Below are 17,502 nucleotides of genomic sequence, written 5' to 3' on the forward strand. Positions count from 1 at the left end.
TTCTTACTATTTTCTGCATTGTAGAATAATAGTGAAGACATCAAAACTATGAAATAACACGTTATGGAGCTGTTCTTGCCATAATATGGACTTGGTCTTTTACCAAATAGGGCTATCTTCTGTATACCACCCCTACCTTACCTCACAAAACAACTGATTGGCTCAAAAGCATTAAGAAGGAAAGAAGTTCCACAAATTCACTTTTAACAACGCACACCTGTTAATTGAAATGCATTCCAGGTGACTACCTCATGAACCTGGTTGAGAGAATGCCAAGAGTGTGCAAAGCTGTCATCAAGGGAAAGGGTGGCTACTTTGAAGAATCTTTAAATATAAATTATATTTAGATTTTGTCTAACACTGTTTGGGTTACTACATGATTCCATATGTGTTATTTCATAGTTTTGATGTCTTCACTATTATTATGCAATGTAAAAAATTTAAAAAACTTGAATGAGTAGGTGTCCAAGTGTTTGACTGGTACTGTAGATGGGTAAACGGTTGAGCTAGGCTAGTTAAAGCAGCCAAGGCAGTGAATCTAGTCATGCCAGGGAGTTGATGAGGTAGGGGTCATTAGTGTGAGTAAACTTTATATTCTTCTCTTAGCAGGATTTAACCACTGATTGGACCTGACTATATCAACTGTTTTGTCCAGATGTGTGTTTTCTCTGCTATGGTTTAGAGTACGACCCTGTCATCAAGTCACCGTCCCACTGACTGACTCTGACTGCTGCTGATGAGAAGTCAACTCCTTGGTCAGTATTGCCATGCTTGGCGTTACACGTGGGCGGAGAAGAGTAGCTGGTTAATGACTGTTGAGTTTTCACTCAGACTGTTTTTAACACTGTGCTGCTTGGCTACAGGACTGACACTGCAGTGAGGTGCTGTGAGGTGAATGAAGCGGTCTGTCTGTCTGCCTGCTGGTCCGTGAGCCTTGTCATATTTTTTACCTGGTTAATAATCAATGCCTTTGTAAAACCTATGTGTTGTTGCTACAGTAGGTTTATATGTAATCCAACTTGGTGGTTACTCTGCATCTTTTAAACTGAGTGAGATGTTGCTCAACTGTGCCTGCACTATTAACAGACCACTAAAACACTGTTGAGGTGCTTTGAGGACAATATAACATATGTTGTAATTCTTGCGGCAAATTAACCCACAAACCAGTAATCCAATCAGTATAATGGGTTGATACTGATGTCTGGGGGAGTGATGTGTTCTATGGTAGTGCCTGATGCCTCCTGCTGTCATTAGCATCTGAATAGAGCTACCACTGACAGACAGAGGGGATGTTTTCAGAGAGGCGCTGCCGGCCGGTCACGTGTTTGGGATTTGTTCAGAGAAATATTTGCCAAATTGAATGTGCTGTGAAATGCATTATTCATGATTTGTTTCTGCGCTTCATTCGCTGGGAGAACAGGCAACCGCTCAATCTAATTAGCAAGCTGTGTGTCTAGAGAGGCTGCAGCAGCCTGGCCCCCTCCTCTGTGCGAGAGAACACACACACATAGCCACATCGACTCTGAAACAGGAGAAAGCAAACGTGCCTCTACCTCCACACACAGGGAACGTTCTGCTTTCTGATGTTTTGCTAAGAGCGCCAACTAAACCTTCCATTGAGGTTTTGTTGTTGTTCAAACCTCTTTACTTCCTTGTCACAGACTGTAAAGGCTACAGTAATCTGCTCCAGTCTTAGGTGTGGTTCTGTTTGAAAAGTTCTCCAGGAATCAGTCTTTTATAGGGCTGCATGTGGAGGCTCCAGAAGATCAGATATCTTATTTCTTCCAGGGCCTGTGACCACTCCCTGTTCTCTACTGCAGTCAGTCAGCCAGTCAGTAACTGCAGCTCAGTTGGTGGACCAAACTACAGCTAATCATTTCTGCATGTGAACACATGTGATTAGATATAGCTTACTGTTAGATGCAGTTCTGTGTCTGTGTTCAGAGTGTCAGTATGCCACACACTGAGATCTAGTACAAGAAGACTGCACATTGAGATCTAGTACAAGAAGACTGCACACAGATCTAGTACAAGAAGACTTACACACTGACATCTAGTACAAGAAGACTGCATACTGAGATCTAGTACAAGAAGACTGCACACTGACATCTAGTACAAGAAGACTTACACACTGACATCTAGTACAAGAAGACTGCACACTGACCTCTAGTACAAGAAGACTTACACACTGACATCTAGTACAAGAAGACTGCACACTGACATCTAGTACAAGAAGACTGCACACTGACATCTAGTACAAGAAGACTGCACACTGACATCTAGTACAAGAAGACTGCACACTGACATCTAGCACAAGAAGACTGCACACTGACATCTAGTACAAGAAGACTGCACACTGACATCTAGTACAAGAAGACTGCACACTGACATCTAGCACAAGAAGACTGCACACTGACATCTACAGTATGCTCCCATGTGGTGTATTAAAACATGTCTTAATGTTTCCTGACTCTTGTACAGATAGAGCCTATTCTTTAAACCTGCAGCACCTGGTTGTGTGTATGTCATCTTTTCTTTTGTACATGTTCTGTAGTGGAGACATCAGGTGGGGCAGTTAGATTGTCAAAACCCTGCTGGATGATGATGATGTGACCTAACTGGCTGCTCTCAGCTTATATCCGTGCCAGAGCTCTTATCAGCCTCACTTGGAGCTGTGAGGGACAGAGGAAGAATGGAGGGAATGAGAGATGTAAAAAGAGGACAAAATAAAGTTTAATCAACAGTTTTATTACAGTGTTATTGCTGTCCCACGTGGAGCAGAATGGTCATAAAACAGATAGACAGCCAGATAAGACTGAACCAACAAAGCCAGTAATGAGTGTCAAGCCTAACAAACAAAGCAAGCGAGAGGACAACATAAATATTTGGGTGTCTGCTGTGACAGACAGTGCTCTACATTACTAGTGGGAGCGCCTCCACTGTGCAGATGGGACCAGGGTGGTTGGTGCCAGCCTGTTACAGTCTCTGCACAGCAGGCAGAGTCGAGCACATCACTAGGGCATTGCCCACTACCCAAACAGCCACAAAGAAACTCATTATCACACTGTTTACTTCAGGGAGCTGTTTACTTTTGTGTATCAAGGACAGTGTGTATTTTCCTTTGAATGATGATAAGAGAGAGGGAACAGTAGAGGGAGAGAGTTTGTGTGTGTGAAAAGAATGAGTGTGTTTAAAACTGTGTGTGTTGTCTTGGAAATTCTTACACAGAGACACTTGAAGTCGATCTTAAATGAATCATTGTTTATTTGTCAGCGCGCTGGAGAGGTTCCAACCAACTCAATGCACCATAGTACACATGTCAATCAGGAGCTCTCTCTGGGCAGACCCAGCAGTTGTCTTATATACAACTTTACACAGACAAATTATATTTGCATGATTTAGCACAGTGAATTAATCTTTACCATTTTGTTTCATTCATGTGACCAACCAATACTGGTTCATGACATGTGACAGACCAATACCCCACGAGGCTTCTTCTCTCTAAGCTGAGACCTTGAAACTGAGATATCTTTTGTTTGTTCTCAAAACACGGTCTGGGCGTACTGCCAAATTGCAGCTACTGATAGTGAGGATTTGTACAGTCAGCCACTTGCATTAACAAAGAAATTGGTTATTAGAACCGCACATGATTAGAAGACAGAAGTTGGTTAAAAGAAAAGCAAAAACATTAAAATGTGCTCTACAGTGTCATTTTCTGAAGGTGTGTGTGTGTGTGTACTACATACTCTCCTTTGTTCTTATTGTTCTCCTCTTGTCCATGGGTGTACAATGAAGCTCTGACAAGGGGTTCTCTCACTCACTCTGATTGTACAGTAATAGTTGTGGGCAGGTATATATTTGAATTAGGCTGCAGTGCAGTCAGTGTCGAGACACACACACATGCATACGCACGCATCTGTCCCGCTCCTTGTTCTTGTTCACTGTTTAAGGGGAAGGTGTTGAAGCGGACTCATAACTTAAACACTTGTGGAATGTTTAGTCCTCACCTTTATCCTCTGATCCATTTCCCAATAGCGTTACTCCAGGTGACTAACAGTAATCAATCAATTCCTCCTTTGTGTATGTTTGGATGGGAAGGTTTTTGTGTGTGTGTGTGTGTGTGTGTTCTCCTCTATAAACAGCTGTGGAGTACATATGGAGAAATAGTCATGCTCTGCTTGTTTTGGCCCTGTGCTATACACAGGCTGACACTGTAGCTCATACAGACACAAGCACACTTACACACACACACACACACACAGACAGAGAGATGCTACCCACTTTGTCTGCGTGGGCTTTGATGCTGATCACTTGAGAAAAACCTGTACCTAGTCTAGTTGAACATGTTCTGCTCTGTAGAGATGTGTTCCTGTCCCCTTGAGAGCTGACCCTAGTAGCTCAGCTGAGATTCAACTAGACACAGGCCACCAAAGAATGACCATCACCTCTACTGTAAGGTGAAACTTGGAGTTGGTTAGCATGGACCAGTGTTTGTGTACTAGTGTCAATCTGTGTGTGTGAGTGACTGGTATGTTTCGTGTGTTTAGGGTGATCTACGGAGTGTGCGTGAAGCCACAGGAATGTGTGCTGATGGTTGTCATGGTAAGAGGTTATCAGGGCGGGAACTCTCTCCTATTCACTCTTAAGGACTAGCTGTGATAGTCCGTCTTAGGCTTCAGAACACCAGACTAGACCCAAATGCTGTCTGTCAGTGTGTCTCTTTCATTGGTATAATGATGAGTGTGTGCAGCAGGCAGCCATGCTGGAGGGTTCTCTTGGCCTCTCATTGATCAGAGAGAGAGTGGCTGGGTGGGTGATGATGAAAAGAGAAGAGAATGGAAGGGCACATGTCTGTTCACTGTTCTGTCTCGCTGGGTGGATCTGGGCTGAACTGGAAGATAATGAGCAGAGCAGCGGGTGAGGGGATGGGGTCGGGGCGGATGCTTTTTGTCTCTACTCCGAGACTTTTGGGTGTGGAGGGCCTGGGTGGATATGTGTGTTTTTGAAAACTTCTGGTTACCCGGGTAGTGGTGGGTGGGTGTGTTTCTGAATGCATGTGAGCGGTCTGTGCGGATCCTCCACACCCTTCACACACTCAAACACCCTGCACACAACCACAGAGATGCATGTCAGACTCCAGACTCCTGGAGACTCCACTGTAAGGATGTGGTGAAGTTGACCTCAAGACATTTGGGGTTGGAGAAGCTGTCAGCTGGATTCTCATTGGACATATCCCAGAATAGAAGTGCACCATTAAATATGTATGCTATTTCATGCTGTTGTTGGGGGCTTAAAATATAAGTAGGGCCTAGGCGTAGTTGCCATGGTTTTATGGTTATACCATAGATATCTGCAGTGGTGTAAAAAGTACCCAAACATCATACTTGAGTAAAAGTAAAGATAATTTTACTTGAGTTATTTTCTATTACAGGTGAGTCACCCAGTAAAATACTACTTGAGTAAAAGTATTTGGTTTTAAATACAGTATATCACAAAAGTGAGTTCACCCCTCACATTTTTGTAAATATTTGAGTATATCTTTTCATGTGACAACACTGAAGAAATTACACTTTGCTACAATGTAAGATATACTCAAATATTTACAAAAATGTGAGGGGTGTATTCACTTTTGTGATATACTGTATACTTAAGTATCAAAAGTAAATGTAATTGCTAAAATATACTTAAGTATCAAAAAAGAAAATTATTTGTACTATTCAACTTCCTTATATTAAGAACCAAATTACACCATTTTTAATTGTTTTAATTTACAGAAAGCCAGGGCCACACACCAACACTCAGTTATAATTTACAAATTAAGTATTTGCGTTTAGGGAGTCTGCCAGATCGGAGACAATAAGGGTGACCAGGGATGTACTTTTGTTGTCAGGGAAAAGGTATTGAGTAAAAAGCACATTATTTTCTTTAGGAATGTAGTGAAGTAAAAGTTGTCAAAAATATAAATAGTAAAGTACAGATGCCCCCCAAAAAACTACTGAAGCAGTACTTTAATTGATGTGTATGTAAGTACTTTACACCACTGGATATCTGCCACATATACATACTGCCGTTGTTCCTGAGACAGACTGACAGTGACAATGGCCAGGCAGTAAGTCACATGAAACTGTGAGGCTGGTTTGTTTCCTGTTGTGGTTGATCACATTTCACTGACTAAGAGGTATGTTTTTGTGGGAAAATTACATATCTTCATGGAACACACAACTCCTAAGCTGTCACATGGCGTCATAGGTAGTGTGAGAACCTGTCACACACAACCCCCCAACACACCAGGGCTCGTTTGGCCAATGAGACCTGGCCAGGTGAGGTGCTGTAGGAGAGCTTGTCATGCTAGATAAGATAGAGATGTTGGAAAGGGGTCAGGGCACAGATACCTCTGTCCTTACCTCATCTCCTCACCTTATTTTACAACCATCTGAAAACACTAGATCTAGTCAATTTAATCTTTGGATACACTTGCTTTCATCTATCGTCCAGTTCTGCAGGATCATTGCCAGTGATGCGGAAATGAAGCCATTTTGGAGAATTCAGATGCTGTATTTGTTACGGTTTCCTTCCTGAGTGTGATGAGTGGTGTATCTCAAAGGGCACAGAGCCCTGGCTCTGACAGGGGGAGTTGGTGTTGGATACCATGTTACATTTACTGGGTTACTGTATATGTGTCATAGTCTTAGTCCTCTCACAGACAAAGGAGAGTTTGTTCCAGTGTCTTTCTCACTCTCTCTCACACACACACACACACACAAGGTGGCATTCCACTGCTCTCGGCCTGGGTCCAGTTTCCCAAAAGCATCTTAAGGCTAAGTTCATCGTTAGAATGTTCGTAGGAGCATAATGAAATCTATGGGCGGTTTCCCAAAATCATCATTATTAACATTGCGCTTGTAATCTAACGTCTGCCTCAGACCACTTGTAGAGCAGCTAAGTGCGTAGTTAGATGCTTTTTTGCTCTCCCGCATTACTTTATACACAGATCTCTGCTAAGCATAGAATCACATGGTTTATCCATCTCTCTGTGACCACCAATAACTTCAGAACAAAGTTGAGTACAAATATAAAGTTGCCCATGTCTGCAATTGTTATAAACAATCGACGTGTAAAAATATGGTTTAAATAAAAACCGAGATGACTGCATTAAATTACAAATAGTAGGCTATAGGCCCATTTCAATCATAGTGAATTACATGTAAAGTTCAATCAGTTCTGTTTTGCTACTTGTACTGTCATTTGTCTCAATATATTTCATGATGTGTAACCTAACGTGCTTAATGATGTGCCAAATCGGTGATTTAGTGCATTTTTATTGGGTAAGCATTAGAATAAGCTGCCTCAATATTTGCAGCCGTAGGTGGTAATATCTCTCTAGGAGCTCCTCCGTCATCAGTATTGTGAAATAATGTTAAGTAAAGATTTGAATGCTGATCCAAGAGCAGGCGCTCCCTTTATGTTGATAATATCAGTATTGACACATGCTCCAGCAATGCTTTAGCGACCGCTCTCTCCGCGCGGTGTTTTAGAGACATGTTATATCTTCAGCCGTTGTGAGATATATGTGAGTCATTATTATGAGTCATAATTGGGTAAAGCCATTTGAATTCAATCACTTTTTGACATCTTCGCTTTTCATTTAAACAAAACTTTCCATATATGTTTGACCATGGAAGAGGTGGTCAGATAGGGACTTTTTGTTACCTGAATGCCAAAACATTCAGGAGATAAAGGTGTTCAAAATTGACCCATTTTACATACCTCACCATACCTTAAGACACCCATGTCTTCGTCACTGGAAAATATAAACGGTTGAGTTTGATATCATTTTAAAGCGTACAAATAGGGTTGTCAAATTATTTTAATTTCTTTAAAAAAAGTTTTTTATAAAAACTATGACATTTTTGAACTTTTTAATGTCAATTATCTAAATATAAATGTATGGTTTTAGATTTTTTTATATTCACATATGTTGTAGCTTAGACCTACCTTACATCATCTGAGGTTTTTGTGTTGTGCTCGCCATCAGTTGAGACACAACATGCTCTTGAATACAGGGTGGATGTCATTTCAATCATAAATATAATTCATAGAATGGACCTATCCCTTCAGACCACTGCAATTTAGCTGGTACACCACTGACATTTAAATTAAAATGTTAGCTTCTAATTACTACCACAAAGATGGCGGCCGGTCCACCCACCGTTGTCCACCCAATCAACTATCCCCCATAGTACAAAAGTTGACCTATTCTGTGCGAGAAATAAATATTCTAAACATAGTCTGGGAGTTGTGGGATGCAACAGATCAGAACGTTTAGCTTAAAATGTTTATAAACTATTAGGCTATTTATTCACATTATAAGCGCAGCAATGCGCACACGGCAGTAGGCTATATGCAGGAATGTTCCATTAGCGGGAAAACACCATTATCAAAAGTGAATAAATATAGTAGGCCTAGCCTATAGAAAGCTGATGGGATCCTCTTCTTTTTAATAGAGGGCATCACTCTGTTTTCTCATGCATTTGCATAGCCTATAGAAATGTTGTGCAACATAAGCTCATGTTGAGTACCAGGCAGTTAGTAAGTTTGGTAGGCTATTAGTGACCACCAGCAGCATCAGAGTTTGGAGAAGCCTAATTACTGTGACGAAACGTTCACTTGGCATTTGACTGCCGGTGTGGCAGTAATACGCTCACCGTAACAGCCCTAGCTGTGACTCCTCCTCTGAATGTGGTGTTGTGATAAGCTCTGTTGCTTCCCAGCTCGCCCAGTGTTTGGCCTGTTTATAACACATGAGTAATGTTGGGGGTAGCTGGGTCTCAGGTAGGGGAGCTAGCGACGGTATATAAACCGTTATAATAACGGTTTGTTAAGAAATATGGAATTCTTGTGATCATCAGATGAAGTCCTGCATTCCTGCTGGGCAGCTCCCCTATAGACGACCACAGCCGACAGTCATCGAGGAGGAGATAATGGAGGATTTTAGTAAAAACACCTCAGAGAGAGGAGGAGCTAGGCTAGGAGTTTGAGCTCGAACACTAGCTGTGCTGTGGGCCAGTTACAGAGCAAGTGGGTCATTTGACCTATTACTCATGTTGACATAACTTAAGTAAGAGTCACACTGCCAGATCAGTGTGTATGGCCTTACATATGCCAAATGAGAAACTGTATAGCCTACTACTACTACTACTACTACTACTACTATCGTTAATAAAAGTTTTAGGTCTGTGTGTGTACTTTACCACCCAAGGCTATAGACTTTGAGTCAGGCAATGTGTGTTATTGCCTTGTTATTTGTGGAATACAGATGAAGTAAAGTCATAAAACTTCACACAGCAGGGGAGTGGTTAGTGCTGTTCCTGTTCCTCATTGTGAAATCCACTTAGGCCTAAATCTCCTCCTGTGTTAGGATACCTGCTGCTCTTCCCAGTGACAGTCTCTGAAGTTCCAGGTCTGCCAGGTCAGCTACTGGTGAGAAGCATCTAAGTAGATCACACACACACAACCACACACACTCTCTCTCACCTACACACCGAGTGGCTATGGTGCATTCTGCTTGTGCTCTTCTCGGCACTAAGCTGTCATAATGTCTTTGAAGGAGGGCAGCGGAGCATTTAATTGGGTTACAGATCTGAGTTGATGCTCTCCGATCCGTGAGGTACCACCAGAGCTCCAACTAACCAACAGGAAACTTCAGGAACGCAACGCTCGGTTCCGCTCAGCTCCCCAGGGGCAGTGTAATGAAAAATCTAAACCTCAGTCACACATACGTAGGGCCTGACGTCAATAAGGCTCTGTTACGTATAGAGCCTGTAGGAGAGATGAATAAACCCATAGCTTCAATACTCAACAGAGGGTAGAGCGAGAAAGGGGCCATTTGTGTGTGACACAGCTGCATGTCGGGTGTGTTAAACTGAGCAACAATATTATTCTGCTAGTTTCGAGGGATTACTTTTTTCACCCCCTTTGGCTAGATAACATTGGACGTTTGACAAGTTCTGTGTAACATGAATTTCTGTACTGTGACTAATTGGTTGGTTTTGAGTTTTAAATGTTACATTTTTTTTAACCCTCCTTATCCATGTTTCTCTTCCCTGCAGAGAGGAGTCAGTAGTACCCTGCAGTGCTGAACTGAGCCGAACCGAGCCAAGCGGATCTGAACTGAAGTCCTCATTGCATTTCTTAGCATCGCGTCTCAGATGGAACTGAAGGTGTGGGTGGACGGTGTGGTGCGTGTGGTCTGTGGCCTATCAGAGGAGACTTCCTGCCAGGATGTGGTCATCGCACTGGCTCAGGCCATTGGTCAGTATCTCAGTCCCTCTTCCTTTCTGGGGAGCGAGTTCTTTCCCTCTAAACCCTACGGCTCTTTCCAAACCAACCCTGACTAGCCCCTACTACACCATAGGCACTTTATATTTAAAAGAATAGGATGGGCATAAGCAATATGGTGAAAATCCCACTGATAGGGTAAGGTGGGACCACTGTGTTATTTATTTATTCCACCTATCCTTCCTTTCTGACCTCAATGAAGTGCTAAGGGGGAATGGTGCTAGGGGTCGACTTGGTATGGAGCAAGCTTCTGTCACCACACCCTCAGGCTGTATTGAAGCCACATACTGCAGTGCCAAAAACTAAACCCCACTGCCAGGTCATTAGGGAGAGCTTGTCCTCATTTCAGTATGTTTGAACATGTTTATACATTGTATAAGACTTATATTTGTCATTGCTGAGAGAAGAGAGAGTTGAGTTAAGGACTGAAGAACTAGAGTTTAGAGTCTTGTATAGACATTAGCCATATGCCCATTGCCAGAGAGAGTGCAACGAGCTGTTAATGATTTGTGCTAATTTGATGTTGTTTCAATTTTCTGACTCTCTCTTCCTGCCACAGGTCAGACGGGTCGCTTCGTGCTGATCCAGAGACTGAGAGATTCAGAGAGGCAGCTGTTAGCCAACGAAAGGCCCCTGGAGTCCCTGGCCAAGTTGGGCCAGCACGGCAACGACGTCCAGTTCTTCCTGCGCCGCACCGGCCCCAGCAGCAGCGATGGACCAGGGTCTGGCTCTGGCTCCACCCAGGACCGGGTCGCCCCTCTTTCCATGCCCAAACACCCCGAACCAGAGCCCCTCAAACGCACCCAGCCCAAGAAGTCCCTCACCTTTAACCTGGGGCCCTCCACCTCCCCCAAAAGCAAAGCCAAGCAGCTCATTAGGAAGTCTCCCTGCGACTCCCCCAAAGAGAGGTTCTCACCCAGCCCCATTCCTCCCCACCATGCTACCTCCCCCTCCCCACACTCCCACTCCCCCTCTCCCTCCCCCCACTCTCCCTCCCCTCTCGTGGGCCCGTCCAAAGAGGAGGTTTTCCGGCAGATTCTTCAGCAGCAGGAGAAGCTGAGGGCCTTTGAGGCCCAGCTGGAGGCCATGGAGAGAGACTCTCGGTCCAGGAACAGGGCCTCCCCGGCCTCCTCTCCTTCCCCTGTCCCAGAGGCTCGCCTCCAGGAGGAGATGGAGGCTCTGGAGCAGGCAGCCAGGAGGAACCAGGCCGAGCTGGCCCACGAGACATTCTGGGAGGAAGAGCTGCAGGCAGAGGTGGAAAGGGAGAGGGGGATGAGGAGGAGGCTGGGGGAGCTCCATGCCAAGATGGACGACTGCGGCCGGCGACTCCACGACTTCTCGTCTCGCTCCGCCCAGCTGGAGCAGGCGATCAAACGGGAGAACCTTGGGGGTGGTGCCCATGCTGGGAGGGCCAATCAGGCGGGGGGTGAGGAGTCGCTAGGGGCGATGAGGGCGGAGCTACAGAGCCAGGGGAGGCACAGCGAGGAGCTGGAGGGGGAGTTATCGGAGACGGACAGTGCTCTGGGGAAGGCTGAGTCACTGCTGCAGGTAAGGAGAGAGGGTAGGGCCCTGGAGAGAGGGGTTTAGCTCGCAGTCTCCTTCACCCACACTCCTATTCAGTATCCACGAGAAGGTTGTAGTTCAGTGGTTCCCAAATGGTGGGTCAGTGCTGTGGGACAAACTGATTGAGACCTGGGAAACCAAGTGAGCCAAGGATTCTTGATCAAGGCAAATCGTGTTATCATAGGAACATTTGAAACACTTTATCAAAACATTTTGCGAACCACTGCTGTAGCTACCATCTCTCACCCCCTCTTGTCAGCACACTGCAGCAAACGCACACACATACATTCATTAGTGCAAGGACACTCAACAAACAAATAAATATGGTTTCGGTCTCCAATGGTGATGGGAAAACCTATATTTATTGGGGAGAAAAATGCTTACCATTTACACAATGTTTTGTACTTAAATCAAACGTGTACCTAAATGTATGAATGTTTGCTATGAATTGTAATGGGACCCCTTTGGGGTGTCTGGCTGAACTGGCTTGACTGGTATGATTGGCTGTGACAGCTTAGTTCTCATCTGGACTGATTAGATACACTCCCCCATATCTGTACTCTCATTTGTATCACATTGACAGTACTTGTACTTCCTTATATTCTTGTATCTGAAATGGAGAAAAATAAATAAAAAACTGAATAAAGGTCATTAATCCATTGCACAAGTGCATTTTCTTGGCTTGACTTTGCCACAAGCAGGTCTGTCAGTGTTTGCTGCTAGTTGGAGACAGTGATGATGATGTTGTTGTATGTAGCTAATGATATTCTAATGTATTTCATATGGGTTGAGTGCATTTGCTACATCCCACATTAAGACGGGGCCATTGGCACTCTTAGACCATTGCAACCCATCTAATTGTGATCCATAAGTAATGACTGTGCTATTGGCATGCTATGAAAATGGATTATAAGACCATGAAAATCTCATTTGGTATCAGTTTGTCAGCTGAGTGGGACTTTGTGATTAAGTCTGTGGTCTATATAGTCATGACTGACCCTTATTTCATCAGTCACAAGTTTACCTTATTTATAAAACCCTGTTAGGCCTCACTCCCCACTATCTGAGATACCTACTGCAGCCCTCATCCTCCACATACAACACCCGTTCTGCCAGTCACATTCTGTCAAAATCAAATGTTATTTTTCACGTACGTGTTTAGCTGATGTTTTTGCAGGTTTAGCAAAATGTGTTTCTATCTCCAACAGTGCAGTAATATCTAACAAGTAATATCTAACAATACACACAATCTAAAGTAGAGGAATGGAATTAAGAATCTATAAATATTTGGATGAGCAATGTCAGAGCGGCATAGACTAAAATACAGTAGAATAGGATAGAATACAGTATATAAATACGAGATGAGTAATGCAAAATATGTAAACATTATTAAAGTGACTAGTGTTCCATTATTTCAAGTGGCCAGTGATTTCAAGTCTATGTATATAGGGCAGCAGCCTCTAATGTGCTAGTGATGGCTATTTAACAGTCTGATGGCCTTGAGATAGAAGCTGTTTTTCAGTCTCAGCTTTGATGCACCTGTACTGACCTCGCCTTCTGGATGATAGCGGGGTGAACAGACAGTGGCTTGGGTGGTTGTTGTTGTTGTTGAAGATATTTTTGACCTTCCTGTGACATTGGGTGCTGTAGGTGTCCTGGAGGGCAGGTAGTTTTCCCCAGGTGATGCGTTGGGCAGACCGCACCACCCTCTGGAGAGCCCTGCAGTTGCGGGCGGTGCAGTTGTACCACACGGTGATACAGCCCAACAGGATGCTCTCAATTGTGCATCTATAAAAGTTTGTGAGGGTTGTAGGTGCCAAACCAAATTTCTTCAGCCTCCTGAGGTTGAAGAGGCGCTGTTGCGCCTTCTTCACCACACTGTGTGTGGGTGTACCATTTCAGTTTGTCAGTGATGTGTACGCAGAGGAACTTAAAGCTTTCCACCTTCTCCGCTGCTTTTCCGTCGATGTGGATAGGGGGGTGTTCCCTCTGCTGTTTCCTGAAGTCCACGATCGGCTCCTTTTGTTTTGTTGACGTTGGGTGACAGGTTACTTTCCTGGCACCACACCCCTAGGGCCCTCACCTCCTCCCTGTAGGCTGTCTCATCATTGTTGTTAATCAGGCAAACTTGATGATTGAGTTGGTTGCATTCAGTGAACAGGGAGTACAGGGAGTACAGGAGTGGGCTGAGCATGCATCCTTGTGGGGCCCCAGTGTTGAGGATCAGTGAAGTGGAGGTGTTGTTTCCTATCTTCACCACCTGGGGGCGGCCCGTCAGGAATTTCAGGACCCAGTTGCACAGGGCGGGGTTCAGACCCAGGGCCTCGAGCTTAATGATGAGCTTGGAGGGTACTATGGTGTTGAATGCTGAGCCAAAGTCAATGAAAAGCATTCTTACATAGGTATTCCTCTTGTCCAGATGGGATAGGGCAGTGTACAGTGCAATGGCGATTGCATCGTCTGTGGATCTATTGGGGCAGGGTGTCAGGTAAGGTAGAGGTTATATGATCCTTGACTAGTCTCTCAAAGCACTTCATGATGACAGAAGTGAGTGCTGCGGGGCGATAGTCAGTTCAGTTACCTTTGCTATCTTGGGTACAGGAACAATGGTGGACATCTTGAAGCATGTGTGGTAACAGACTGGGATAGGGAGAGATTGAATATGTCTGTAAACACTCCAGCCAGCTGGTCTGCGCATTCTCTGGGGACGTGGCTAGGGATGCCGTCTGGGCCGGCAGCCTTGCGAGGGTTAACATGCTTAAATGTCGTACTCATGTTGGCCACGGAGAAGGAGAACCCACAGTCCTTGGTAGTGGACGGAGTCGGTAGCACTGTGTTGTGCTCAAAGCGGGCAAAGAAGGTATTTAGCTTGTCCTGAAGCAAGACGTTAATAGTCACAGGGGGTACAACCACTATCTCCTAACATCTCCTAACACATAAAAAAAAAAAAATACTGCAAAGTTTTCTAAGAGCTTGAAGCACGGCAGCCCTATCCATCCGCTCCATTCTCCAACACGGAGAATGTTAAAGGTCCGCAAAGCACACACATCCCTGAGTCACTCCTCTTTTCAGTTCGAGCTAGCTGCAAACACTCAAACTGGACAGTTTTATCTCCATCTCCATTCAAAGACTCATGGACACTTACTGACAGTTGTGGCTGCTTCACATGATGTGTTGTTGTCTCCACCTTGCATTTTGTGCTGTTGTCTGTGCCCAATAATGTTTGCACCATGTTTTGTGCTGCTACCCTGTATATATATATATATATATATACCCTATATACATATATATATATTTAATCCCAGCCCCTGTCTCCGCAGGAGGACTTTTCGTAGGCCATCATTGTAAAAAATAATTTGTTCTTAATAGGGATAGGCGGGACGCAAATGTCTCAACTGGCCAATTGCCAGGGAAAATGCAGAGCGCCAGATTCAAATAAAATACTATAAAATTCAAACTTTCATTAAATCACACATGTAAGATACTCAATTAAAGATACACTCGTTGTGAATCCAGCCAACATGTCAGATTTTTAAAATGCTTTTCGGCGAAAGCATAAGAAGCTTTTATCTGATAGCCTGCACCATCTGCACCAGCAGTAAACAAAGGGGTTAGCATATTTCAACCCTGCAGGCGCTACACAAAACGCTGAAATAAAATATAAAACACGCATTACCTTTGACGAGCTTCTTTTGTTGGCACTCCAATATGTCCCATAAACATCACAATTTGTCCTTTTTGTTCGATTAATTCTGTCCTTATATATCCAAAATGTCCATTTATAAAGCGCTTTTGATCCAGAAAAAAACAGCTTACAAAAAACGCAACGTCACTACAAAATATTTCAAAAGTTGCCTATAAACTTTGCCAACATTTTTCAAACTACTTTTATAATACAACTTTAGGTATTTTTAAACGTTAATAATCAATCAAATTGTAGACGGGGCTATCTGTGTTCAATACAGGAATGAAAACAAACCAGCACCACTTTTCACGTCTTGCGCAACTCACAAAAGTGTACCCAGTTCCTAGTTGGCCTACTTCTTCATTGCACAAAGGAATAACCTCAACCAAATTCCAAAGACTGGTGACATCCAGTGGAAGCGGTAGGAACTGAAAACAAATATCCCTTGGCAATAACATCTCAGGGAACAGAGAGAGGAAAAAAATAAAAATAATTCTGAACAGTTAGTCCTTGGGGTTTTGCCTGCTACATAAGTTCTGTTATACTCACAGACATGATTCAAACAGTTTTAGAAACTTAAGAGTGTTTTCTATCCTAATCTATGAATAATATGCATATCTTATATTCTTGGCATGAGTAGCAGGAAGTTGAAATAGGGCACGCTATTTATCCAAAGGTGAAAATTCTGCCCTCTAGCCCCAAGAGGTTTTAACTCACTAGCCTAGTTAAATAAAGGTTCAATAAAAATGTAATAAATATATACATTTTCCTCCAAGGAGGAAGGACCATAGCTTGCTAGTCCTCCTCTGGTACAGGACCATAGCTTCTAGTCCTCATCTGGTTCAGGACCATAGCTTGCTGGTCCTCCTCTGGTTCAGGACCATAGCTTGCTGGCAGTGCTAAACCTAAATTTAAAAAAGCGATAAACCTAAATTTCAGTTATTCTTTATTTGTTTTTACTAATTGATTGACCTTTGATCATGTTATTTGAAATCCATTTAGTTTTTTTTCTTTCTGTGAGGCAGTGCACAATTTCTTTAGAGATAAATCATATCAGCCTGAATTGTGCGATGTAGTAGGGAGTTATAGTTTCCAACAGGCCAATATTCTACATAGTTTAGCGCAGAAATTGTGGTAATAAACTGTGAAATAGGCCTAAAACAAATGTAATATACACAACAACTGAAATATTTTATTCAAGTAATGTGAATAAATGATGGTTGATAAGTGATAAGAAGTCATGGGCAGTCACTACCATCATGGGACTTGTTTTGTTCTGTGTAGCAACATTCAACCCACAGTGCATTTAATGTCTTAAAAGATTATTGAACAGAAACCAAACCGACCTCAAAAAGCACTAATCTCTCAGCATAGCTTGCTGGTCCACCTCTGGTACAGGACCATACAGTACATGACCAGAAGTATGTGGACACCTGCTCGTCGAACATCTCATTCCAAAATCATGGGCATTAATATAGAGTTGGTCCACCCTTTGCTGCTATAACAGCCTCCACTCTTCTTGGAAGGCTTTCCACTAGATGTTGGAACATTGCTACTGCGACATGCTTCCATTCAGTCAAAAGGGCATTAGTGAGGTTGCGCTCTGATGTTGGGCGGTTAGGCCTGGCTCGCAGTCGGCATTCTGATTCATCCCTGTTGTGTTTGATGGGATTGAGGTCAGATCTCTGTGCAGGCTAGTCAAGTTCTTCCGCATCGATCTCAAATCATTTTTGTATGGACCTCGCTTTGTGCACGGGAGCATTGTCATGATGAAACAGGAAAGGGCCTTCCTGAAACGGTTGCTACAAAGTTGGAAGCACAGAATCGTCTCTAGAATGTCATTTGTGTGCTGTAGCGTTGAGATTTCCCTTCACTGGAATACAGCCCCAGACCATTATTCCTCCTCCACCGAACTG

General features: G+C 43.6%; 1 protein-coding gene across 6 annotated transcripts in view; it reads left to right on the top strand.

Annotated features, from left to right (window-relative positions):
* LOC110496993 (ras association domain-containing protein 7) overlaps nt 1-17,502 on the top strand; it is a 63,743-nt gene that overhangs the window by 40,526 nt on the left and 5,715 nt on the right. For 3 of the 6 annotated variants that reach the window (XM_090208669.1, XM_036956271.2, XM_036956251.2), the window contains 2 exons: nt 10,110-10,311; nt 10,898-11,886. In XM_090208669.1, the coding sequence (XP_090064795.1) occupies nt 10,209-10,311; nt 10,898-11,886 (1,092 nt within the window). In that variant the 5' untranslated portion in view covers nt 10,110-10,208. Of the gene's footprint in view, nt 1-9,418; nt 9,481-10,109; nt 10,312-10,897; nt 11,887-17,502 lie in introns of all 6 variants that reach the window. The other 3 variants (XM_090208674.1, XM_036956284.2, XM_090208663.1) reach the window with 2 other exon arrangements.

The sequence above is a fragment of the Oncorhynchus mykiss genome, chromosome 2 (assembly GCF_057628025.1).
Source record: "Oncorhynchus mykiss isolate SJ-2025 chromosome 2, ASM5762802v1, whole genome shotgun sequence".
Taxonomy (NCBI): Eukaryota; Metazoa; Chordata; class Actinopteri; order Salmoniformes; family Salmonidae; genus Oncorhynchus; species Oncorhynchus mykiss.